Here is a 27,721-nt window from a genome sequence, read left to right on the forward strand (position 1 = left end):
AGCTCGTTGCTGCCAACAAGGACATGAGGTGGCAGTGACAAGGACATGATGTGGCACTGGATAATAGGTACCTGTGCTGAAAATGTTTCCTAGAGCGTTGGTACCAAACAAAAAAGTTATTGTTGCTCCAAGAAACGTCCTACCTAGCAGCAACATTTCCAAACAAAAGAAGACATCATTTTCTCAGAAAATGGTGCTTCTAACCCATACATCAGCACCACCATATCTGCAACATTGATGCCAAACATATACTTTGTTAGTCTAGAATCTTACAGCCACAATTTGGGTATTTTGGTCATTTTTGAGCTAAAAGATGAATTAATTAGATTAGACATTAAGAATATATATATATATATATATTCTAAATCCCTTACAAACCCCTTATGCCCAAATTTATGCTACTTTTCCTACTAGATGCAAGACTGAGAGGGAGGATTCAGTCCTCACAAAATTGTGCTCACACCATTCTCACAACCCTTTTCAGTTGTGCATTGGGAACACCTCCCCATAAATAAAGAAATACAAGTATGAAGATGTTCCCAATGCACAGATGAAAAGGGATGTGAGAACGGTATGGAGACAATTTTGTGAGCATCAAATCCGATTTTATTGTATGTTGAACCACTTACAAGACTCCATTGGGAATCGCTATGTTATATTAAGATCTAAGTCCCAATCTAGAGATCAAAGCCCAATAATTTATGGAACCACTCGTTTCAAGGCCATGAATCAAATAATCTTACAAGTTAGATCATACATCAATGGTAAATCACACCCAATTGATTAGATGTTATCCAATCAGAGTGATTATCAATGTGACTAGATCCCAAGATCATCTCAATCAAGGGTCTATACTAGTGATCTAATCATGGAGCTTAGATTGGAATCTTTTAATTAGAAGGCTTTAGGAGGTGTTTTACCTTAAAGGGTTTAAACCAACTTAGAATAGAGCTTCTAGAAGGTAGATCCAAAGGCTAACCAACCTAGGAAAGGTCTCATGCAAGTTCCTAAGGTCACCCCCTTGAATAAGGGAGAGGTAACCAATATTTTATAGGACTCCCTATGGTCGAACTACTTTTAAATAAGGCCACATAGGGTCCAACACCAAATTCTAGTTATTCAACCAAACTAAAATAGTACGGCTACCTATAACAATCAGAAATTTGGACATGTTTTGTCCGACATAGTTCATTTCAAGAGTTTTGGATAAGTATTGCCTCTTGGTATTTCTCGTGATTCTAAAGCTTTTAGGACAGTCTACTCAAGTTGTGGGTTACTATTAGAAAAATCACTTATAGAGACAATCAAAAATGCCTATAAAAGGAATCAGAGGCATTCAAGTGATTGTTTCTAAATGTTATAGAAACACTAACTGATAATTAGAGGCATATTTGATAAATGCCTCTAAAAATTAGAAATTGAGGCACATAATCATGCCTCCAAAGCATTGTCACTAAAAAGCATTATATAAAGGCATGTATGAATGCCACCAGATGTACATTTTTAGAGGCATTTTAATTAAATCTGAGGCAAATCTATTTGCCTCTAAAAATAAGTTTAAGAATCATAATTATGCTTTTAGTAGCATTTGTAATTGCCACTAAAAGTATTGGTTTCTCTTATTTAGAAGCACTTGCGACCGCCTCTAAAGATCATTTATTCTTATTTTAAAAATTATTTTATTATATGTAAAACTTATATAAACATATGTAAAAATATTTAATTTTCTATTTAGAACAACTCATTCACATATCTATTAAAAGATAGCCAATGTTTTTTAATACTATTTATATCAATTGATAGAAATACAAAGATAAAAGAACAATCCATCTACAAAAACATATAGAATAAAAAAATACAAAAAACAATTCACTTCATACTCTAGTTCATCTCGACACCATCTGCATTCTTTTTCTTTTACAACCTAAAAGAAAAAAAATAATACAACAAAAAGCAAAAAAAAAAATAGTCAAATTAGTAACTATAATGTTTTCAAAAACAAAAGATCTTTGACCATCTAATTGCATGTTACACGATTCTTACCTTAAAACATCCTTGGGAGAGTAACATATTCCTAGTCTTGCATCAAAACACTACTTCATTTGTGACCTAAAAGATATGAAAAATAATAAACAAAAAAATGAAGAAGTTTGGGTGGATCTATTCAAATTGCATTTGGGTGGATCTGAATTCTATCATATAAATGTGGTTTTTATCTGGTTCAGTCAAATAAAACCAAGTAAAGAAGCAGATGCAAAACCACTCAACTGATTAAATTGCTTTTCCCTTACTTACCTCAATTGACTATCAATAGACTACTAAGTTGGCTGATGTCCTAGGCACAGAATCCAAGCCCAAACCACTGTTAAATCCTTGTCCTAATCCTACTCAGATATCATGTCAGAACTAAACAAGGTGTATGCTGAAACCTAAGAAGAGACATGTCAGATATCAAGTTGATACTAAATTAAACAATAATGAACAACACCATAATCATTAATTAATTTTCATTTGAAATTGTTCAGGTAAAAAATAAAACAGAAATCAATTACCACTTAAGTATACAATAAAACAAGTTTCAAACCATATTTTTAACAAAACTATTCAGGTTTTATTATGGGCATAATCATTATATTGTTTTTCTTACATTGGGAATCAACCAAAGTCAAAAGCATTTGTATAAACAAGTATTACTTGTTATGTTTGAAGGGATGAGAGATCCATCATATGGATGGCTGAACCCTGTAGGTAGGTTGGGTGAAATTTCAAAAATTTCTCTCTCTCCCATATAGGAATCACATTCCCTATTTTATAAAACTGCACTTTGAATGATCAATCTTGAACCTAAACCGGACCAGATCTGAAACCAAAAGGTAGGATAGGGATATACCTAATACAGAGTAACAGTAACTCCCAACGAATGTATTCACGTCCAAGGAGATTACCAATGACTGCTCCCACTAAAGATGATACAACGTAGGGTGGAGCAGAATCAGCAGGATGGTTCTTCAGCAAGAACCTGATTTTTCACCAAGAATCTGATGGAGGGTGAGTGAGCATGACTTCATATCACCTTTTCTGCCAAAATGTGATATCAATAACCCTTCTTGATAGCTCCTACAGGTGTAGATCGAACTGGTAATGGCAGCAATAGTAGGAGAAGACAAGAGCAGAAGATGGTGTCAATCTAACTATATGTTGTCTTCTCTCTTGTATCAGTAAGACTGAAGGATGAATTGGGGTTTGCCCTCCTCCTCTATTTACAGCCTTAAAAAGATGTTCTCCTAATCTGATTAAGAGCTTCCTAATCCAAATCTTGTATTTGGATCTGAACTCTCTTTAAGAGATAAGCATAATCACTTATCTGCAGATAAAGATCAGCCCTCCTAACCTAATTAGGAATTTCCTAATCCAAATCTTTATTTGGATCTGGTCTCTCTGAGTGGATAGAGACAATCCCTTATCCTATCTGCTGATCAAAATCCCATAATCGCCCATCTTTAATTAATCTAATTAAACCAGTTCGAATTGGGCTTTAGGCCCATTAAGGCCATGTGCTCACTTATCCTCCAAATTGTTGTCCAGTTGGATATCATTGTATGGCGTGGTACCTAAACATTGATCTATACATCAATCACATGGGTTTAGCCCAGCCTCTGTTACAAAGTCTGTCCGAATTCACTATAGGTGATAGTGAACCCCTGAGTCCATAATGGGCCTAACATTTACACTAAATGGTCATTGGGTCAAACCACCTTATAAAAACCCAAGGACTGTGGGCAGATGCAAGATTAGTCTATCAGGTATTACCCTTAATGGTCTTACACTTAACATCTCAGCCCATAATGATCAAACATTGCCCGACAAGAGAGGACATCTCCCTCAGCTGCAAGGAACAGTGTTGCACTCTCTATTCACATGGACCCCGGGAATTAAAACATTTTACAAACATTTTGAAATCATAATATATATGTATATCTCTATATAAATATATTTTACAAAATAAATTTCAACGGTTGAAATCGGATGCTGGTAGCTTTGGTTTCCATCAGAGAGAGTGCATCCCTGATCATTCACTTTGTCCGGCAAAGGGGTTGATCCTGTCACTATGATCACCCACTCAGATGAATTCTCGGACTATCCCAACATACCCGAATTCTCTGATTCGCTTTTTGCAAATCAATTTAATCCGTCGTCTACTGAAGGCCAAATCACCTTTAATTGGAAGCATCCAGATTGTGCTACATCAACACTAAAATCTCAAAAAGCCTAAGAAATTTTGATATTGTGAATGGAGGGGAAGAAGGAGAAGCCGAACTGAGTATCCATGATTGGCTAATTGATTGAGTGCTTCGATACTATGAATGGAGGAGAAGGAAAAGCCGAATTGAGTAACGTAATTTGCATTTTGAGCATAAGAATGAAGGAAAACAATTAAGTGTCGTAAATTTTGATTAATACCAAAACTACCCTTAGTGGCATGAAATATTATACAGAGGCATCTATAAAGCGCCTCTAGATAAAGCGTAACTGAATTGTCGTTTTATCAAATGCCTCTGCCCTCCGACCTCTAAAAGTAACACATGCGTCAATGGATACAATTGTCGTTTTACAATTGTATCCATTGAGAAAAAAATGATTAACAAATGCTAGAAAAAGTAAAAGCATGAATGAAGTATTCGACAAGCGTTAATCATGATGAACCTCTCCAAAAAAATATATTGTCTGACATAAACTAAAAGAAGAAGAAAAGCATTCAAGTCCTAAAAGCTTATGTTGTGTCATGTCATGTTACTCTTAGGGTTTTATTTAAATCACAAACTTAAGATCTAAACTATAAGCTCAAGCATGGCCAAACTCGATTAACCTGAACCTCAGAAACCAATGCAGGGGCGGAGCCAGGGGTCCCAAGCCCAGAAATCCCACTATTCCATGTATATTTTCCCCCTCTGCCCACGCCTCATCCCAATGGTTCCCCCCCCCCCCCCCTCCCAAATCCACTTAGGTTTTGGCCCTGGCCCCCTCATAAAAAAATTTTTGGTTCTTAAGTGTTATTAGACTTAAAAATTATTTAATCTTACTTTGAAAGCCTAAGGTAACAAAATCTAGACAATTGGAATGAAATTATCCAAGGTTCTAAGCTTATGGATAGTTGGTGGTCAATTGATCATATTCATGAGTTGACTACCCTTAACAACTGAGGTTTGTATCTATGAAAACATTGTTCATGAGTCCACTACCTTTAACAACTGACGCATGTGTTACGTTGCCACTATTCATGAGCCGACTTATAGGTTGTTAGTTGATTAATAGATGTGATTGGTCAACTATCAAAGAAAAAGATTCCCTCCTGCAATTTCTAGTTAACCAATAGAGTATGTCAGTCGACTACTAGTAGAAAAACTTGACTGTTGAAAGGTATAACAACTATTTCCTATTATAGTATGCCTTCTACTCGTTTGAAACTTGATTTGAAACATTACCAAAAATGCTTAAATCCTCCCAAATGGTTCTTTAACAATTAAATGCTCTCCACCTCTATAAAATGGTGATTCTGTATGAAAAGAAACTAACAACTTGATTTTTGAAATATATATATATGCTAAAAGAAGAAAGCATTATTATGAGCAAAAGCCTTTGGGAAAGAAGAGTTCTCTAAGCCAAACTAGTTAGAAGTGAGAAAAACTGAGTAGCCTTCTTAGCTTATATGTTCTTCATTGAGATTTAAAAAACTCTTCATGAGTTTAAGTTTATTAATATTATGCAATCTCTTGCTTTGATTAATTTGCTTTATACTTGTTATTATCAGCCAACTTAGAGGCATATTTTTTTATATTGTGCTTACATGGTATTATCCTTTATATTTGATGTGTTCAAGGAAGAGAACACCAATGTTGTGAGGGAGAGCACCAAGGAAGTCTATCCAAGTATAGTAAGCACCCAAAAGCCTTGTTGATCTATAATGTTTTACTGACACCCAAAAGTCCAACCGGTTTGTTAATGAAATTCTCAAAAGGTGCCTAAGGAGAAGACATAGACCAAGCCTGGCCAAACCTCTATAAATATTTTGTGTGCTTTACTTTCTTGCACTCTTTCCTTTATTTGTTTGTTATTGTACTGTGCCTCCACATTCATTGTACTTGCATTCATCTTATTAGAAGGCTTTAGAAAAAAGTGGGGGAAATTTTCAAGAACCCAATCCACCCCTCTCCCCTCTTAAGTTAGGCTATCTAGGTAACAAGTGGTATCAAAGCAAGTTCACCTTGAACCAGCTTAACAGCTAGGTGGATAGTCTGGCCTCCCAATCTAGTTTCTCCTAAGGGTGCAATTGAACCACACTCAAATTGAATAATTCGGGCTTAAGTTCAATAAGTATTGGTTCGGGTTCAATTTTAATTGATTTCAAATCTAGCTCAAATCTCATAATAAGTTGAATTAGTTATTTGAACTCAAGATCGAGCAATAAAAAGTTTGGCTTGAAAGCTTGCAAACCTGCTCGACTAAGAATATAAATATATTCTTTATAATATATTATGAAAAAAATATTTTTATCGTTTGTATATAATATAAAATATTCTATATATTATAAAAATATATCATATATATTTATAAAATATAAAAATATATTCATTTTCAAGCTTTCGAGTCAAACTCGAGCTCATTGAATATTTAATCAAATCAAGCTTGAACCAAAAAATAAAGTCCAAATCAAACCCAAACCTGAGCTCGAACCTAGTAGTATTTTAGTTAAGTTGAGCTGAGGCATGCCAAAGTTCGGTGCGATTGCACCCTTAGTTTCTCCTACATAGAAGGGCAGTCCATTTCTAGGCCTCCACTCTTTAATGGAGTAGTTTACATTTACTAGAGAATCAAAGTAAGAATTTATCTAATATCTCTAGATTACAATCTCTGGAATGTAGTAGAAGCCAGGCCCTGCAAACGAACCAAAATGGTAAGAGGAGAAGTTGTAGAGAAGGGCTCCTCAAAATGGACTAAGGAAAATAGAAATTAAGAAATTTTCTTTAAATGTAAGAGCTATGAACTGTCTATATTGTACATTAAACAAGAATGAGTTTGATAAGATCTTTGCATGTGAAACAGCTATTGATATTTGAAAAAAAAAAAAAAAAACTTGAGGCTTCCTTTGGCGAAATCAATCAAGATAAAGGAATCAAGAGCAAAATCTCTTCAGCATGCAGAGGATTCAAATGTGACACCTACTGATGAACTTAACCATTTTGTAATGAGAGAATTGAAGTCACTCCCAAGAGCATAGAAAAAGAAGACATCATCAAGAGGAGATACAATAGAAGGTACCAACTCCAAAAGTAAATATTTGTCTCAGATAATAAGAAGATAGAGGTAAGTCCAGACTCCAGACTCAAGCTAGCCTACCAAGCAATGTTCATTCCAAAGTAGATGTTTTAGACAAAAGTTACAAACTTAGGATAAAGGTAAAACATCTTATGACTCAAACATACAGCTTAAAGTGTCAAAACATCACTCTTACCTCCTCAAATTCCACCTTGATGGCTGAAAACAATGTGCTAAGAGAGGTGAATGAAAAACCAAATGACTCTATACAATGATTATTCAATTACACTATGAAACTGAAAATGAGAAAAAATGACCTCTTAGACAGTTAGACACCATTAGGATGTTTACATTGGGATGTACAACCTTAGTAAAATGTTAGGGAGTCAAAAAGTTGCAAATTATAAAAGAGGAATCGGATATCTGATTCTTTAAAGGGTCATGCTCTACAACTAAATTTATGGGAACATGAAATTCAAAACAAGAAAAGCCCATATGTATGAACTAACAACCTCTTCAAAGGTAGATGTGCCTTATCAAAGTCATCGATCATATCATATAAAAAAGAAGAAAAGAAAGGGAAAAAAAAAAGAAACTTTAAACATGAATTCAAAACCTTGTTCAATAAGAGCTTCATTTAAGTCTTGGCATCTTTATATCATGAATTTGATACAAGAAAACCTATAATTTGTACCAAGTTTTCAGTAACACAAGTTGAAGGAATCCTTTTCCCTTTCTATTGAGCTTTGTTGCTCCAGAAAATATAGAGTCAAGAAGAAAAGTAAAAAGAGGAAAAAGTAAAATAGACCCCCTCCCTACTCTTCAAAGAAGACAAACCCAAAAACAGTTAATCCCTGAAAATACAGGTGGAATCTATTTCTAGGGAAATAAAAATCCCCAATATATTCTGTTTAATTTATATATCCACTACTAATTTAGATAAGTTATCAGACAAAGCATTTACTGCTGTAGGGTACACAGCCAAGCCCAACAAAATTGTAGAGATAGAGACCAGATAGCATCAATATCATCAAACAAAAGAAAGAAAAGTAGAAAACAGCAGATAATAAATAATAGTAATGCCTTGACAAAATGAGTGTTTTTGCAACTAGGTTTACACTTATTAGCAGACACTAGGGCATCGAGACATCTTAGAAGTAAATTGGAGAAAACACTTTTGATCCATGTCAGAAACAGCTATAGAAACAAATGATGAACACAAACCCGCAATAAAAATGCACCTGCTAAAGTTACCATGTACCCCTAAAGTCAGCTTTACTTTTCCTCTGGGAATGTTGTAAATACTAAATAGTAGTCATAATAGAAAATAAGTCAGAAAAAAAAAAAAAAAAGTTCAGTCCCGGATCTGATCAATTATATGTTTTCTGGGCACAATTGTAAGGACTAAGAAAGATTGATTTGGGAACACTACGGGTGTATGTAATTTGTACATTAATTTGCTATTAATAAAATGTCTAACCATTACTATATCAAAGAAAAAGGTCGGTACCCACTAAACAGTAACTGTCCCATTTCTATACACATCAACCTCAAATCAGAAAATGGTACAATTTTAACTAATTTGTCTATCTATTACTTAAGCTTCGAAATTATGTTTCTCAGTGTTTAAAAGGCATTCAGGTTTATGCCTTGGGGCACATTCTAAAAATTTAGAATTTACATTTTAACATCCAGGTTTACCTCACAACACAGTTCATATTTCAAGTTGTACTAAACCTTTAAAATGCATCTAAAATGTGTACGGGAGTACCCTATGACTTCCCTCAGTCTTGTGCCAAAAACTGCATAAAGAAGGTCGACTTCTTTGTGTACGGGAGTACCCTATAACTGTGTAAGTTACACTGCATAAAGAAGGTCAACTTCTTGTTAGTTCTCATTTTCTACAAACAAATTGACAATCAACCCATAAACAACTTCAGACTGAGAAAAAAACTGTCAAAATGTTCAAGTTAAATTGAAATAAGAATGTGTAAATTTTCAGAAGGATAAGTGCAGTCAGAGAAACAGCAGCTAACTTGGCCGTAGGGGTGGCCATGAGTCAAGCCTTTCACAAATTATTCGAGCTTGGCTCGTGAAAAACTTGGCTCGGTTTGGTTTAAATCAAGCTTCGAGCCAAATTCGATCAGCTCGTGAGGCTCGTGAGGCTCGTGAGCCTAGTATTAAATAAATAAGTTTTAGTATATACATACTTACATACATTATATACATACATACACACATATATACATGCATACATATAAATATATAATAAATAATTTTATTATATATAATAATTATTATTTTTTGTATATATAATATTAAATAATTCTTATTTTTTGTCTAAAAATTTAAAAAAATGTACATATAATTTTTAGTTTTCAAAAAAATAATTGGCTTATAGTCGAGCTCGAGCCAAGCTTAGCTCAAGCTCAAGTCTCTAGCTTGAATCGAGCTCGAGCTCGAGCTTGATACTATTCCTATAAACCGAACTCGAATAACCAAATATTCGGCTCGACTCGAATCCACCCCTACTTGGCCCCCACTTAGTTTTTTTTAATTTAATTTTTATAACAAATAGTAAACTTCAAACTAAATTATACACACATTTAGGGCATCTGTCAACAAAAGACATTCCAACACTATTCTAACATGATCTAACATTGTACATCTTAACATGAGATTGGGACCCATCATAAAAGTGGGACCTGCCATGTATAAGATATGTGGTGTCATATCATGTTGGGAGGGTGTTCGAACATCTTTAGTTGGTAGGTGACCTCAACTTGATGCAAATTGTTCATCTTCATCACATTCCAAGACTAAATACATAAGCCGATACTTTTTCTTATGTGGCGGGAAATCGAAAAGCTTAATGCCAGGCAATACAGAACAAGGTTTTAAAAGGCTAAAGACGGAGGCAAAGTGATTATGTCCTAGAGGGTAGGGGTGCAACTTGGGCGGGCCCAACCCGAGCCTGAACTGGCCCAGCCCAAAATTTTGCATGGGTTGGGCTTGGATTTTTGGCATTGGGCTGGGTTCGGGCCTAAGAAGTCAGGCTTTTTTTATTTTTCAGGCCAAGCCCAAGCCTAGCCTTTAGGTGGCCCAAGCCATGTCCATCTATACCTATTTATACATACACATGCATGTATATACATATATATATGTATAATTTTAGAATGGATTGATTGACCAACCCAAGTGCATCATATTATCCACCCAACTTGCACCCCTATTAGAGAGGTAAGGCGTAAGCCTTGAGGTGGTTTAAGGCATAAGCCTCAAATCTTCATTCTTAAAATTCAAAAAAATATACTTATATTTTGATTTTTTTTAATCTCGTTTTCGGTTTTGATGGGACGATCCAGTTTCTTCACTATTTTCTACCATCTCTACATCATCTCATCATTAACACCGGTTTCAACAAGTATTGATTCAAGCTAGTGGAGGAATACCTTCTGAGTTTGGGTCATTTAAATGTTCCTCCATAATCCATTTATCATCTAATTCTACAGCATCAGGTTCTTTAATAATTGGATCCATTGCAGTATTGTTCCTCACTTATTTCTCAAACAACTTTAAATTATAATTTAAGAGAAACAAGTACAGAGAAAATTTGTGTGAAAAAAATGACTTCCCTTACAACCTTTTGAAAAGTCACCTCAAAAAAGTTTCTAAACCTCTATATATGAAGATTGAAGAGGCTCCTTGTTCTATCACTAATTTGAAAAAAGTGATCTTTCTCTGTTTATTAACTATTTTAGTAGTTAATGATTGTTAAAAAAATCCTTATCAGTGCCTTATACTTTGAGTGACAATTTGGTCCCCAAACTTGGAAAATGCGATAATTCAATACCCAAACTTTTAAAGTGTGACAATCTAATACCTGAACTTTCAAAGTGTGACAATCAAGTACCTGTCGTTAATCAGTCTGTTAATCAGCCGTTAAGTGACATTTGAAAAGTCAAAAATGCCCTTTGAATGTCATCTAATTCTCTTTATCAACCATCCAAACGTTGACAAAAAACTGAAAAGTCCCAAATTCTAGATTTTTCCAAACAGTCACCAATTTTTTGAATAGAAAAGGGCTAGGATTTGGGATTGTTCAGTTTTTTATCAACGTTTGGACGGTTGATGAAGAGAATTAAATGGCATTCGAAGGGCATTTTTTTATTTTTCAAATGTCATTTAACGGCCGATTAACGAACTAGTTAGCAGTAGGTACTAGATTGTCACATTTTGAAAGTTCAAATATTGGATTATCACATTTTAAAAATTTAAATACTAAATTATCGCATTTTAAAATTCGGGAGCCAAATTATCACTAAAGCCAAAATACATCATATTAATAAGAAATTTTTCAAAGTAAAAAAGGTAATATACATAGAATTACTCTCTACTTTGGGGGTAGTGATACAGAGGTATTGGAGCATTCATTTATATTAAGGAGCTTCCCTATAATTTAAGATTCCAACACTTTTGTTCTTAGCATCCTGCAGTCAATTCCGAACTAACTAAATGCTAACGGTGGGACAGTGTTGGAATCTAAGAGTACATGATAGCTCTCTTTTGCAAATGAACGTTTTGGGTCCTAAGTGTCATTAGTTGTACCAATAAGTTCAATAATCACTTTTATTTATTTGCTAAAGAAATTATACACGTTAAAGAAGCTAGAAGGCCTCGATATGGATGCATTGCATCGATGTCAAACTACAACCACAAGCAACTTTCAACGCGGCAAATTACACCCGTAATGACATAATGATATGTATATATATATATAAGAATAATTTTAAGCCAAAACCCCTCTCAGTCAGATACGTGGCCAAATACCATGCAGATATTTGATCTTCTGAGTTTTTTCTTTACTTTTTTTTAGATATGTGTAATTGTAAATTTTAAGATGTGAGAAGTGGGAAGTTCCCACTCTAAATTTCTTCCTAGAAAAAAGGACAATATGTTCAATGAGTTAATTGTTTAGACTTGAGTAATTTGTCACCTATTTTTTATGTGTGGGTAAGCCCATGTTGCCAATTTTCAAGAAAAAAAATTAATAGTTAATTTTATTTGAATTTTAAAACATTTATTCCAACCAATTCATCAGCACCCCCTATATCTAAAAGTAATTCAGGAAGTTGTGATCTTTACGTGGAATGTGATTTATGCTCTAGATCAAAACCAGAAATCAAGTTTATTTTCCTACATTCAAATTAGAATCAAGAAACTTACAGTCTCTACATCAAATGTGATTCATGATCTAAATCAAGGAGGGTATCACGGCAGTAGAGGCCATGTCTACCTCTGCCTGAAGGTGGTGGTGGCGGATACCAAGGAGGGGACCGTGGCAGTAGAGGGGTGGTGGTAACAGAGGCGGCGGTCGTGGCGGTAGCGTAGGGAAGGAGATTGGCTCTGTCCCAACCCAAGGTGCTATTTTTCATCCTTCCTTTTCCCGGTTTATTGTTCTTTTCCTCAGCGATTTACTATGCGTTATTAGAATATGTGTTGAAGTTCTGGTTGTTTGAATTAGTCCTTCCATTCTTTTCCCTTCCTAACTTGTGTTGACTTTGGATACCTTCAATCTTATTTTTTGTAGTTGTGGGAATCTGAACTTTGCAAGAAGAGTTGAATGCAATAAATGTGGTGTACCCTCTCCGAGTGGAGCAGGCGATCATGGTGGTAGTGGCGGTGGTCATGACAGAGGAGGAAGCGGAGGCGGATACGGTGGGCACTGTGGTGGTAGAAACGGTGGTTATGGTGGTAGAGACGGTGGTGGAAGAGGTAGCTCTTATGCTGGTGGTCAAGGAAAAGAAGATGATAGTTATGGTCAGATGGCTCCGCCTGCATCGGGATCCTATGGTGGTGGTAGTGGAAATTATCCTCCTCACCCGATTCCTCATGGTGGAAATAGTAATTATGGAACGGAAGCAGTTCCTCCTCCTACCAGAAACGAATAAAAAAATGCCACGTCACTCTTTTTTATTAATCATAACTTAACAGAGTCCAAACGGTTAAGGGGAGTCTGGACTCCAAAAAAAAAAAAGTTGAAGTCTATTAATCCCGCCTTCATTCTCCCCTCAATCGTTTTCTCTCCCCAGTTCCCACCTTTCTCTCTCTCTGTCTCTCCATTCTCCTTCAACCCAACACTGCCGTCCGATCCATCGCAACCACCAGCGGCTGACGACGAGCAATGTTTCTCTCTCTTCCCTGTTATTTCTCTCTCTCTCTTGAGATTCTCTCTCTCCCCCTCCTTGGTTCTCCTTCAGCCGCCACCCTCATCACCCGAACCACCACAACAAAGATCGCTTTAGATAACGCTTTTGTTTAATCCGATTACAGAATTGCTAGAAAGTTGATCATGTGTTGGATTCAAATATGAGAGAAATTTCTTAGTGGCACAATCCTTTTGGCCCCATGCTTGCCTAGGTAGAAATTCAAGTTGAAAACCTCGAGCAGAGCAATCTATATAACAAACAGTTGATGGGATCTCTTCCATATCCATCAAAAGCTTATTTGGCAAGCAAAAACTCCTTGGCAGGATTTTTTTTTTCAGGTAGCAATACAACTGAGATAGTAAGATTGCAAAAAGATAGATTTTAGCAAAAACAAGTTCTCAACCCCAATCACCTTAGAGATCAACCAATGCAAGCTGCTAACATTCATTGATCAGAATAGGAGTGAATTACCTGGTGAGATTCCACCCAAGATTAGAGGTATACGAATCTTGGATCAACTGAATCTATTGAGGAATATGAAAAATCATTTTGCAGGGAGCATCCCTGTATCTATCTTTGCAGTGGCGGCACTAGATGGAAGGTTGGGTTGACGATTCCAAGAGAGAAGAAACAGGAGAGAGAGAGTTCCGACGGCGCATCAGTAACGGTGGACGCTGGACGGTGACAGGTTGTGAGAGCTGAGAGGAGAGAGAAGGCAGGGAGAGAGCGAAGGAAAGTGAGGGGAACAGGACTTTCGAGTCCAGACAAACAAGAAAGGGGATTGGGATCTGGGCGGGTTTTACTAACGTCCGTTAAACCTGGACTCCGTTATTCTTGAAACCTATAAGCGACGTGGTGCTTTCTCATTTGTCGCTGTAGAAATTTTTCTGCAACTAGATGCAGACGATGTGAACTCCCTATGGAGCCCCTCCAAATAGTTATGATGGCGATGCCCCAGTTGATACACGCGTAAGTGGTCGCGGAGGTCCACCGGGTGGGTATGATGGTGGATATGGTGGTGGCCCCTGACACTCAGGTGGTGGCTATGGTGGTGCTCCAGCTGAACCTCCAGCTATGGTCAAACAATGCGATGAGAATTGTGGGGATTCTTGCGCATCTCCAATCTGCCACCGAATGTTACTAATTGAAGAGCTAAGAGAGCTTTTTGGGGTGATTGGCCAGGTATGTCTGTTTCTTCCATTTCATACTGGACTATATGCATGTGACAATAGTTATTTGTGATACCTGTATCTCGAAGAGTGATTTCTTGCACTCAGCATTTTCATTTTCTTGGGACAAATTAAAAGGGCCATTCAACATTTTAGCCTACATTTGTATTTTGTTTGTGTCCTGATTAAATAGTCTATAATGTACATCTGTGTTTTGGTTTGTCTAGGATAAATGAAATCCCAAAGAAATTGTTTAGATATTATTTCATTGATTGAATCAGCTATCATTATATATGTCATTGAAAGACCAACAGAGTTACAACAAGAAGACAAAAGAAGTAAATGTTGCTTCCAATTGGCAAAAGAAAAACATGTTCACACATTTAGCATGTCTTTTGTGCTCTTGGTGTTTCTTCTAAAAGAATTATAAACTAAAAGAATTGTAAAAGGAATTAACTAAAAATTGTAATTATAACAAATTAATTACTTCATAATAAGAATATAATATTAGTAAATAATAGTAATAATAATATACTTATTATTATTATTGATTTCATAATTATTAATATATTATTAGTCTATATTACTCAATAAAGACATAGAATAAAAAAATATTCAAATTACCACTAAATGAATGAACTAAAAAACTATGAGTATTCTATTTGACTTGACTTTGACACATCAGCATGCCCAAAATTATAATTCCAACCTACATTTCCTATTTTTATCTCCCAATTTTCATAATTCAAACATATAATTAGCTTATGTATAGGTTTTCCTACCTTTTTCCTAAAGATAAATTGAAGATAATCTACATGCATTGTGGGGAGCTTAGACTTAAAATCCATAACCATGATTGACCAAAAGAAGTGTTGCCACCTAACTTGGAGGTGACTTCCATACTCAAGATGGTCCCATAATTCTCCTTTCTTTCATGTTTCTTTTGTTGGATGGCCTTTGGAGTCCTGATTATATTATCACTTGATTATAGTCATACATGATGATGATTTGATTATAGTCATATATTTTTCATCTCTTACTTCAGAGGATGAATGCATCTGCAAATGTTGTTTGGCATGAATTGTTTTTCTTAGCAGTTCTTTGAATGATTTTCTTCCTTCTTTGCCTCTTTGAATGAATATCATTTAAATGCTTTTTATCCATTCATGTCCCTAAATATTAAGTAGCATTGGTGATATTGTTGTAATCATCTATTTAATTTTATTATTTTATAAATAGATTAATGATTTCAAAGTTATTGATACTTTTTTGGGGTGGGTTGCTCAACAGGACATTGATTTTTTATTGATAAATAGTAAATTTTAAGTTAAATGATATTGTAGTTGCCCCTTACTTAGCATGGGGTCATTGTCTAGATAAAACATGGTAAGTCTCTTAAATCAAATAAAGAGCCTACCCTAAATGCCTATTATAAATAATTAAAAATAAAATAAAATAATTCAAATTAAATCAAATAATTACTTGCTGAAAATTACTGGATTAAGTAAATAATAATAACAATCAATTATTTATAAAAATAATTAATAATAATAACAATCATCAAGTACTTAATTAAGTAAATAATAAAAAACAAAATAACAATCAACAATTATCATTAATGTTTATTCAAAGAATGCCCCATAATAATTACCGAATACAGTAATTAAACCTTAAATAAGAATCAATATTTATTAAAAATCATTAAAATTGTTAAGCCAAATCATTAATGTTTATTCTTAAATGCGAAATATGAACTAACAAATCTATTTTATAATAATTATACTCGGTTGGAAAAAATATTTTAAGTAAATATTTAAATAATTACAAATTTAGTTATTATTATTACAATATAACAAAAATTTTTAATTAAATACTAAAATAAATTAATAACAATAATGAGAATGGTTAAATTAAAGTAATAAACGGTTCAAGTTGAATTTAATGACCTGTATGATTTTATGGGTTTAACATATAAGAGTCAATTTATGTGGGACCCATAGACTCTATGAATGTCTTAAAAATGGCAGTTTATAAATAATAATAAAAAATGGTAATAAAATTCATTAATGCTTATTCATATATATATAATTAACTTCCCCATACTTAGTATGGGTCATTCACTAGTTTGAATGAACAAACCAGGACCACCATAAAGGAAATTAGAGGGTGTTGGTTACAATGGTATTTCGTTGCTGTTGTGGTTTGGGTATACAAATTTCTGAGAAATATGTATTGTCATATCATATATGAATGCTATTTCAAGTAAGAAAATGCAGTAATAGCCAATCTGGTGTTGGTTAAAGCTCTCCGGCATTATTAGATTTTTCCTTTATTTTAATAATAACTTTTTAATCCCTTTATTGCAAGTGCTTTCCCCCCACCCTCCCTCCCACAAACAGAGAATACAACAATAGGAAATGAGGTAGATATCTTTGCCCCTAAGCCCAAATACTTAAAACTCTCCGTTAGATGCTCAACCCACAGCACAAAACAAAACAATTAAAAGGGCCTCTGCCAGTGAAAGTTTTAAGGGGATTTTGTATGAAAGTTCAGGAGGGTAATTGTCACTGACCCTATAATACAGCATTGGGGTGACGGGTGAGAATGGGCAGCTCCAATGAAAAACTTAGAACCCGCCCTATACCTAACTTGATGAGGTTGATTCCAGGGTCAATAATAGGAACAGTCTTTTTCAGAATTGACCATAAAAATTTCAGGGATTCTCCACTTTGGCCATGGGGGATTCTCCACTAGAGACAGATCATTATCCTCCTCTTTAACTGTTCAGCAGGCTGAACGGCAGGCTGTGAAACCAATTATTAGATCTCATGCCAGTATTAAATTCAATGGAGCCCATGAATTTATTATTGGCACAAAACCTTATAATTGATTCCACAGCCTATTAAAACGTTCAACTAATCCAAATACACGGCCCCCCTGTCGAGATCACATCTGCGGACTGTGTAGCCATTTTTAAGAACCCTTGTAAAAGGCTATTCCTATAATTGCTGTGTCTTGCACAGCAAATGTTTGAAGATGACGAGATGAGTCTGAGAGTCTCTGACTCTAACCTCGGGTTGGGAACCCCCGACCCCCCAACTCCAGGCTCCACGGCTGTCTCCCACAGTACGCAAATAAGGGACTTCGGGACCCAGAAAACAAACCCCAAAACATGTGCAAACCGGAAAACATCAGTCGTGCATACATGGTACGATACTAAATCACACATCACACAGTTTCATAAATCAACTTCCGCTATTAGAAGCTGTTTTTTTTTTTTTGTACTTACACTTAGAAGCTGGTACATGGGGTGAAAAATTTGAAATCAGAACCGGTTAGACCAAAAATTTAAAGAAATAAGATTATATCATTATCAAGTATCACCAATAAGTTTTTCTGTTCCACCAAAATGTACTCTATGCCAACAATAGATTCTTTTCTGTTCAACCAATAAGCACCGTATGACCGTATGACCATAGTATCAGGCACTATTACTAAACTATTACTTTCTTCATAATAGTAAATACCAAGGAGAAAAACATTGTCGGTTGCAATAAGATCTGTATGCCAACTCCAAACTGTTCTTCCATTCAAAACTTCACCTCATTAGCAGCTCATGACCAATTCAGAGAACAAGAATTAAACGTGCCATCAAAGGGCTTGAAAAGGCTTCCTTTGGATCTCCAAACGTCAATGGCAAAAAGACCCTAGTCACTCTTCCACGACATTAACCAGTTCATACTCCACTAGAGACAGATTGTTATCCTCCTTAACTATGAATGAAGCCGGTTCTGTGACCTCAACACGGCCCCATTTGTCAACTGCCAACCTCATAGACCCTTTAAACATGTCGATCTTTGCATTGCGCAGATTCACACTGATACCTGGCTTCATCAAATCAACTGCCCATAACAGAAAACCATTGTCAACATTAAATAATATAAACTTGAGGAAACCCAACTTAAATCATAAGTCATAACATGAACTGAACATCTATGTCTCCCCAATACATCCTACAAAAAGAAACAAAAGGATGGAAGTTGGATGATTGCTAAAGGCAATAAACATGCCCGCATGCCCTTGTTAATTATTTTAAATAAAATCCAAACATTTTCCATAAGGGGGGGTAGCCCATCCCCCAAACCCATGAACATAATCCCCCTGGACACTGGTGAAGGCAGGATCCAATCCCAAGTTTCGGCTACAACCAGCCAGAGACCTTACCAAAGTACCAGTTGCCACCTTAATGGGGTAGTCACACTAATAAAAATGGTCCTACCAAATTCAGGCCAATCATACAGAAAAAAACCTGTTAAAAGTTTACAACTAATGTTATGTAATACAAAATTAGGTGCAAAAATTGATTGAAGCCCGTAAAAGGGATGAATCACAAATGAAAAGCATAACGTTATAGTTGCTAGTTTAACACTTTACTTTTTTTGGTTAACCACTTGCTTTTCAGTACAGTATGTGCAACTATGATTCAAAGGAAAACAAGCAGGTAACGTGCTCGGCCAGAGCTGAAGTAGTTGTGTTGGTAGGAGCACATCATGAAATAAAATAATAAGTCATGTTTATCAACCATTTAGACTCTTTTTTCATAGGAAAAGATATATCTTTTGTTAACAGTTGATAAACTCCACAATGTTATCACTTATCAGTGATACCAATAGGTGGGAACCTCAGTCCGATGGATAGGATTGCATACATTCACGGCAGTTTTAGACACCATATGAGTAAGGGTAGATCTAGGTGTAATTCTAGGTATGAGGAACATGGAAAAATTGCCAAAACAGATACGTACATGTAGAAAACTGTAAACATATTACATATCCATGCATGTACATATCATTGACCTTGTTTACCTAAGTTCAGAGATGAAAAGTCCTCTAAATATTTACGCTTTTCCAATGAGATACAGACTCATGCAACAGATCTAGTGATGCATACACACACAAACAGATGTTAGTTAGCTAGTGTGAGCATTCAGTGTTAAAAATATTTGGCAAACCACAGAATGCATATTCACACCAAATTACTGACTGGGCAACCAAATTGTAATTTTCAGAGGATGACAAGTCTTATTCACCTTCTAATCTTTGAGCCTGAGGGTTTCATCTTGTTCTCTAATTTAAAAAAAAAAAAAAACAGATTTTTGTTAAGAAGATGCAGCAAATCTTTTCAAACCATGCTCCCTTTTGTTTTTTCCTTCTCCAAAACTTCAACTTGCAGCAATCCGTTTCCCTCAACTAGTGCATTGATTGAATTTCCACAAATAATAGAATCAGCTCCCTCATCTTGTGACCAATTGGAATGACCAAAGGAGTTACTACAAGTCACACTTTCATCCCTCGAAGTCTCATCACTTATTCATCTCAGCATCCCAATGCTGGCTACTTTGCTAAATTCTTGTCTTTTAGAAGTTAAAGTATAAATTCATTTCATAAAAAAATGTACAGGGTATCACCCAATTACAAGTTTCATTTTTTGGCTAAATTCATTTTGGTACATGTTTTTAATTTTTTTAATTCCTAAAATGCTGCACAGTGAAGCAATATCGTCCTATTAAAAATATTCTAGTTTGATTTATAAGAATAATAGTTGGGCCTGGTGTCTTGCACAAAAAGATGAATTTATAGATTTGCAGGAAAGTAATGAAATAACATCTCCAAGAGATGCAGTCCATGCTAGACTGTTGGATTAGAATCCCTTTCAAACCCACACCATATCAATTTTTGTCAAACTTCTATGTAGAGAATCGGAGGGTTCAGAGAATCTGTTAAATGAAAAACCATACAATGAACAAAATGAATGGACTTATAAGATGCCAATAAAAATACTACAGATATATCTAAGCCCCGTCACTTAAGTAGTTCATCTTGATGCAGAGCATTTAGAGTTAGTTGGAGATTCTGTTACATTGTTATTGCAGTTATATTGTTATTGCAGTTAGAATTAGTTGGAGACTCTGTTACATTGTTATTGCAGTTACATTGTTATTGCAGTTAGAATTAGTTGGAGACTCTGTTACATTGTTATTTCTGTTTTTTGTCAATTCTTGTTCTTGGTAGTCACAAACGGTTAGTCTGTATATAAAGGGGGCCGTGCACAGACGGAAGGAATAATAGACGACCACAATTCTTTCATCTCTCTCTCTCTGTATTCCTTTGTTCTCTTCATTGATCTCTGCAGGTTGCTCGTGTGGCTTTCTTCCAATAGCCATACATGTGAAGCAGACTACAGGCTCTCAGTAGTTCCTATCCTGAGCTGCATCATTGGTATCAAAGCCATTGAACGAACCTTGGCCATGGCGGACTCAACCAGACAGCAAACTTCAATTCGTGAGGTGGAGTCTTTGACAAAGAAGATGAAGGAATCTCACGCCAAGTTGAAGCAGACCATCGCTGGGTTGCGGGACATGATCGCAGCCTTAGCTAATCAACAATTGAGGGATAGGCAAGAACAATCAGGGGAGAATTCCAGCAGAGAATGTCCAAGAAGTAACCATGCAAACGGCCATTCCATTGATTCTTCCTTTTCAACTAGATTGACGAAGGTTGATTTTCCAAAGTTTAATGGAGAAAATGTGAAGGGATGGCTATATAAGTGTGATCAATTTTTCTCTCTAGACAATACATCACCAGCCATTAAAGCTAAACTGGCTGCGATCCATTTAGAGGGAAAAGCTCTCTAGTGGCATCACGCCTTGATAAAATCAAGGCTGACAACAGAGCCGATGAATTGGGAAGACTATGCTAAAGCTGTTGCAGGTCCTTTTGGGCCTGCGTTCGACGATCCTATGTCGGAGTTGATGTCTCTCAAGCAGACGGGGTCTGTCATGGATTATATGGATCAGTTCGAAAACATCTTGACCAGAGTAGATTTAACAAAGGAGTATAAGGTGAGTTGTTTTATTACTGGATTAGAGTATGAGACTCAAATGCATGTAAGGATGTTCCACCCCACAGCAGTGCAGCAAGCAGCAAATCTTGCGAAGCTTTTCGAATCTGCGCGGGAGTATAAACATTCAAAATACTCCCATAACAAAAATGGCTTCTCAAAGCCATCTGCTTATGGGCAGTCACAGTTGCGCCCTGCTACTCCTTTAATGGCTCTGCCATCCAAACATAGTCTTGTGCACCCATCAGTGCCATTACCCAGCAAGGGTCAGAACATGCCTATTCTTGATAAACCACCCAAGGTCTATACAGCAGCTGAGATGGCAGAGAGAAGGGCTAGAGGATTGTGTATGTTCTGTGATGAACCATTTACTCCTGGCCATCAATTAAGACACAAGAAAGCACAGATGTATGTGGTTGAGCTGAATGAAGGAGAGGAGGGGGACAATAATGTCGAGGAATGCAGTGGAGATGAGACAATTGGCCCTTGTATTTCAGTCAATGCCATAACTGGGAATTCTCGCTTTCAGACTATGCGGATTACTGGTTATTATAATAAACGACCCTTGCAGATTTTGATTGATAGTGGGAGTACTCACAACTTTGTAGATGAACAAGTTGTGAAGAAACTAGGATGTAAGGTGAAAGCAATCAAACCTATGGCAGTATCTGTAGTTGATGGAAATATAGTCTTCGTTACAGACATTTGCAAGAAATTCTCATGGCAGATTCAGAGTACTACCTTCACTACAAATTGCATGGTATTGCCTCTAGGATTTTGTGATGTGGTATTGGGAATTCAGTGGCTATCCACATTGGGGCCCATAGTCTGGGATTTTCAACAATTGAAGATGGAATTTAAGGTAAAGGGCAAGAAACATGTGATTAGAGGTGCAACTGCCAGCAAACTGAAGCATGCTAATGGTAAACAACTATCTAAGCCATTGTTACAAGGAGGCCAGTCAGCACTGCTCCAATTATGTCCACCAAGAGACAATTCTGATAATGGTAACTTCTTTTATGTTTTCTATTTCCGCTGAACATTCTGCATTACCTGAGGCAGTCGAACAACTGTTGAACAAGTATGCTTCTTTGTTTGATGAACCTGGGGGATACCTCCTTATAGGGAAGGGTTTGACCATCGAATACCTATGGAACCGAGGGCTTTACCTGTCAATAAAAGGCCATATAGATACCCTTCATTGCAAAAAACTATTATAGAAAAACTAGTGAATGAAATGCTTGATAAGGGAATTATACAAGCAAGTGTCAGTCCATATGCATCGTCGATTATATTGGTAGGCAAGAAAGATGGTACGTGGAGGCTTTATATAAACTGCAGGGAGCTTAATAGTAAAACTGTTAAAGATAAATTTCCAATTCCTCTTTTGGATGATTTGTTGGATGAGTTGGGAGGTGCAAGTATCTTTTCAAAGTTGGACCTCAGATCTGGGTACCACCTATTACGTATGCACAAGAATGATGTATATAAGACAACTTTTAAGACTCATGATGGCCATTATGAATTCTTAGTGATGCCATTTGGACTCACTAATGCTCCCTCTTCATTTCAAAATTTGATGAATCACATTTTCAAACCTTATCTTAGGAAGTTTGTATTAGTTTTCTTTGATGATATCCTTGTCTATAGCCGAAGCTTGCAAGCTCATCTTCAGCACTTGGAGTTAGTCTTCCAGAGACTTCACACTAATTCTCTTTATATCAAGAAGAGCAAGTGTTCCTTTGCTGCTTCACAAGTGGAGTACCTTGGTCACTTCATTTCTGCCAAAGGTGTTTCTACAAATCCTAGCAAAGTAGCTGTTGTGCGTAATTGGCCATCTCCCACAACACTTAAACAGTTAAGAGGATCCTTGGGTTTATCAGGATACAACAAGTGTTCTGTGCAGCACTATGGTCTTATAGCTAAGCCCCTCACTGATTTACTAAAAAGAGATCAGTTTGTATGGACTGCTGAAGCACAACAGGCCTTTGATAAACTGAAAGAGGCCCTATGTTCTATGCCTGTATTGGCTCTCCCAAACTTCAATAAACCTTTTGTCATTGAGACGAATGCATCAGGGGTGGGAATCGGTGTTGTTCTAATGCAAGATCACCACCCTATTGCTTACATTAGTCACACACTAAGTCCTCTGCATCAAAGGAAATCTGTGTATGAAAGAGAGCTCATGGTTGTCTTGTTTGCAATTCAGAAATGGAGCACTTATCTGCTCAATCAACATTTCATTATTAAAACAGATCAAAAGAGTTAAATATCTTTTGGAGCAAAAAAATTCTACTCCTGCTCAACAGGATATTATGGCTAAACTAATGGGGCATGACCTTGAGATACAATATAAAAAGGGTCAAGAAAACAAAGCTGTGGATGCTCTTTCTCAGTTGCCCAATTCTGAACTTCTTCAGTTGGCTTTGGATACCATTGATACTGATTTGTATTCCAAACTACAGCAGGCTTGGGCTAATGACCCAGTACTCCAAAACTGATTGATGATATTCAGCAGCAACCCAATAGCCACCCTGGCTATACTTGGTGTAATGGGCAGCTGCGCAGAAATGGCAAGCTGGTTGTTGGGGACTTTCCTGCACTTAAACAACTTTTACAGTGGATGCATGACTCACCACTTGGGGGACACTCAGGGAGAGATGCTACATTGAAAAGGCTTAAATCACTTTTCTATTGGAAAGGATTGAATAGAGATGTACAGCAATACGTAAGAACTTGCCAAACTTGTCAAACCTGCAAATATGATGCTTTAGCTTATCTTGGGTTCTTACAACCACTTCCTATACCTACGATTGTCTGGTCCTCCATTTCAATGGATTTCATTGAAGGGTTACCTTCTTCTTTTGGGAAGGATGTTATATTTGTTGTAGTAGATCGCCTCAATAAAGCATCACATTTTATGGCCCTTCGGCATCCTTATACTGCCTTGCAGGTAGCTCAAGTCTACCTCAATGAAGTGTTCAAGCTTCATGGTCTTCCTGACTCTATTGTATCTAATTGTGATACAATTTTCCTCTCTGATTTCTGGAATGAGCTTTTCAAGTTACAAGGTGTTGATCTGCTGCGTTCTTCTGCTTATCATCCACAAACGGATGGAAAAACTGAAGTTGTTAACTGTTGTCTGGAAACATACTTAAGGCATGTGCCATGAATATCCAGCTACATGGAGCAACTGGTTACCACTTGCAAAATGGTGGTATAATACCACATTCCATTCCTCTGCTCAAGCTACTCCCTATGAAATTGTTTATGGGCAGCCTCCACTGCCCGGTGAATCAAAGAATGCAAAGGTTGATCGTAGTTTGCAGCAACGAGAGGCTACGCTGAAGACTCTTAAATTTCATTTGCAGAGGGCCCAAAATCAAATGCTTCAATTGGAAAATAAAAATCGCAATGAAAGGGAGTTTCAAATTGGAGATTTGGTCTTTTTAACGTTGCAACCATATAGGCAAACGACAGTTGCAGGGCAGCCTTATCACAAGCTTCGACCCAAGTACTATGGTCCCTACGAAATTCTTGATAGAATTGGGGCTGTTGCTTATAAACTTGAACTTCCTGTAAGTGCTCAAATACACGACATCTTCCACGTTTCTCAGTTGAAGTGTTGTTGTGTTTCTTCTCCTGTTCCTTCGGATGTGCCTCCTTTTATGATGGATCCTACTGTTCCAAAGATACCTGAAGCTATTTTGGATAGACAACTTGTTAAACGAGGGAATGTTGTTGCTACAAAGGTGCTCATTAAATGGCAGAATCTGCCACCCAAGGAGGCCACTTGGGAATTTTATTATGACCTTTGTCAGAAGTATCCCCATTCTGACCTCAACATCTTCCATGTTTCTCAGTTAAAGTGTTGTTGTGTTTCTTCTCTTGTTCCTTCGGATGTGCCTCCTTTTATGATGGATCCTACTGTTCCAAAGATACCCGAAGCTATTTTGGATAGACAACTTGTTAAACGGGGGAATGTTGCTGCTACAAAGGTGCTCGTTAAATGGCAGAATCTGCCACCCGAGGAGGCCACTTGGGAATTTTATTATGACCTTTGTCAGAAGTATCCCCATTCTAAAGGTTCTTGAGGAGGGGGGATTTGATGCAGAGCCGTTAAAGTTAGTTGGAGATTCTGTTACATTGTTATTGCAGTTACATTGTTATTGCAGTTAGAATTAGTTGGAGACTCTGTAACATTGTTATTGCAGTTACATTGTTATTGCAGTTAGAATTAGTTGGAGACTCTGCTACATTGTTATTTCTGTTTTTTGTCAATTCTTGTTCTTGGTAGTCACAAACGGTTAGTCTGTATATAAAAAGTGCTGTGCACAGACAGAATGAATAATAGATGACCACAATTCTTTCATCTCTCTCTCTGTGTATTCCTCTGTTCTCTTCATTGATCTCTGCAGGTTGCTCGTGTGGCTTTCTTCCATAGCCATACCTGTGAAGCAGACTACGGGCTCTCGGTAGTTCCTATCCTGAGCTGCATCACATCTCCGCTTTCTAATCCGAATCCGTGTCAATGGCCATATAAGGGCCTCAAATTAGCATAAGGAAGATACACTACTATACGTCTATAGACTTCTATACCATAGAGAAAATAGATTTTTAATCTCCCCAGTAAAGGGACAACGTCTTCCACACATTTTGACTTGTCGCCTCATCAAACGGGTACTACAAATCTGTGCGAGTTTTCTGGGGGAGAAAATTTTCTAGATTGGGACATCCATAACCATAACCCCCCAAAAAAAGGGCATCTTCACCTAAGCAGCCAAGAAACAAATACTATAATGAAGTGCTCCTAAATAATACTAGGGCTTGCGAGACAGGAATATAGAATGCGATGGAGGGTTCCCTTGACAGAGATTCTGGATTTCAAGATACATAAAAAACCTAGGAAGTAGGAACAAGAACTTAGATCACTAACCTCTCTTTGGATTGAAAATGCGTGTACTATGCAGACAAAGTATGAGATTCTCGAACTAATCATCAATTTGAAAATCGAAGAAACAAATAACAAATTAAAATAAAAAGGAAAAGGAAAAGGAAAAGAAGAAGAAAGGGCAAGCCAGTCGATTTTCAGGATAAAAGGGAAGGAAGTTAACACGACGAAAGAGCATCGACAACAAAGGGATCGTATACCTTGATCGTTGCGAGCCGTGAAGATAATAGTGCCGGTCTCATCACCGACCAGACATTCAGCGATGCGAGTGTGGCGAAGATGCTGAGAAGCCGCTCGGCCCTTCTGCAACACCGTCTTCGAACTCAATACCTGGACTGTGAGCGTATGACCACTAGTCCCAGGCTTCAACTGATCAACCTTTATAAATACAGGCTTCCTCATCCCTGATTTTGCAGTACTTTGTTGCTGTGTATCTGTTGCCATGGGTGAGTGCAGAAACGCAACCCTAACCCTAACCCACCACCGAACTCTGGAAACGGAACGAAACCCTACAATGACGACAAACACAGTAGGGTTTTCTTCTTTCGATCTTCGATCTTCCCTGGAATCTTGGGAAGCGCCTCTCTCGCCTTTCTAATTGCTATTGTTTGGGAAAGATAGATCGACAGTGATTGCTGATTGGTGGAATGGTAGTAGGAGAAGCTTGATTTGATTTAGGCGTCCCACTACATTCACTTTCTCCAAGGGATAGATAAAGCAGTGCCGATAGTAATATACTTAAATGAAACCTGGTGATCTTGGCCGTCTGGTAAGGTAGATGACTTAAACCTCCCATGATATTTCACCTAAATATTTTTCTTCCAAATTACACACTCATAAAGCTAGCATTCATCAAATATTTTTCTTCCAAATTACACACTCATAAACCTGGTGATCTTGGCAAATCTGTTTTCTACTATTGTATTATATTTACATGCATTATATCCTAGATCATGAACAGCCCTCGTCAACATCCATGTAAAAGTTTTTTACTAGGCTTTCTGACTTAGAAAAGGCATCTATAACTTAGTATTAACTAATAAAAGTTAGTTTTAATAAAAACGATAGTAAAATAATTGAAAAATAAAAATATTTTAAATATTTAAAAATATTAATTTATTAATAAAAACATTAAAAAATGATATTTAAATAAATAAAAAATTATGGAGAAGGAGCAC

At 36.6% G+C, this 27,721-nt stretch overlaps 1 protein-coding gene and 1 pseudogene across 1 annotated transcript; one reads left to right on the plus strand and one right to left on the minus strand.

Annotated features, from left to right (window-relative positions):
* Positions 1-12,000: 12,000 nt before the first annotated feature.
* Positions 12,001-14,842, plus strand: LOC148877680 (transcription initiation factor TFIID subunit 15b-like; annotated as a pseudogene).
* Positions 14,843-18,039: 3,197 nt separating this feature from the next.
* Positions 18,040-27,351, minus strand: LOC148877681 (uncharacterized protein At4g28440-like). The gene is made up of 2 exons (XM_088942293.1): positions 26,744-27,351; positions 18,040-18,594 (listed from the first exon to the last, which is right to left on the minus strand). Exons 1-2 carry the CDS (start codon positions 26,985-26,987, stop codon positions 18,404-18,406), a joined length of 435 nt encoding a protein of 144 aa, XP_088798419.1. The 5' UTR covers positions 26,988-27,351; the 3' UTR covers positions 18,040-18,403.
* Positions 27,352-27,721: the final 370 nt, after the last annotated feature.

The sequence above is a fragment of the Nelumbo lutea genome, chromosome 1 (genome assembly GCF_056320005.1).
Source record: "Nelumbo lutea isolate HS-2025 chromosome 1, American lotus-T2T, whole genome shotgun sequence".
Taxonomy (NCBI): domain Eukaryota; kingdom Viridiplantae; phylum Streptophyta; class Magnoliopsida; order Proteales; family Nelumbonaceae; genus Nelumbo; species Nelumbo lutea.

Excerpts from the sequence above, each read along its gene's own strand:
- LOC148877681 (XM_088942293.1), bottom strand. The coding sequence starts at position 26,987 with ATGGCAACAGATACACAGCAACAAAGTACTGCAAAATCAGGGATGAGG. Across the intron at positions 18,595-26,743 it reads CACGGCTCGCAACGATCAAG|TTGATTTGATGAAGCCAGGT; the intron begins GTATACGATCCC and ends TGTTATGGGCAG.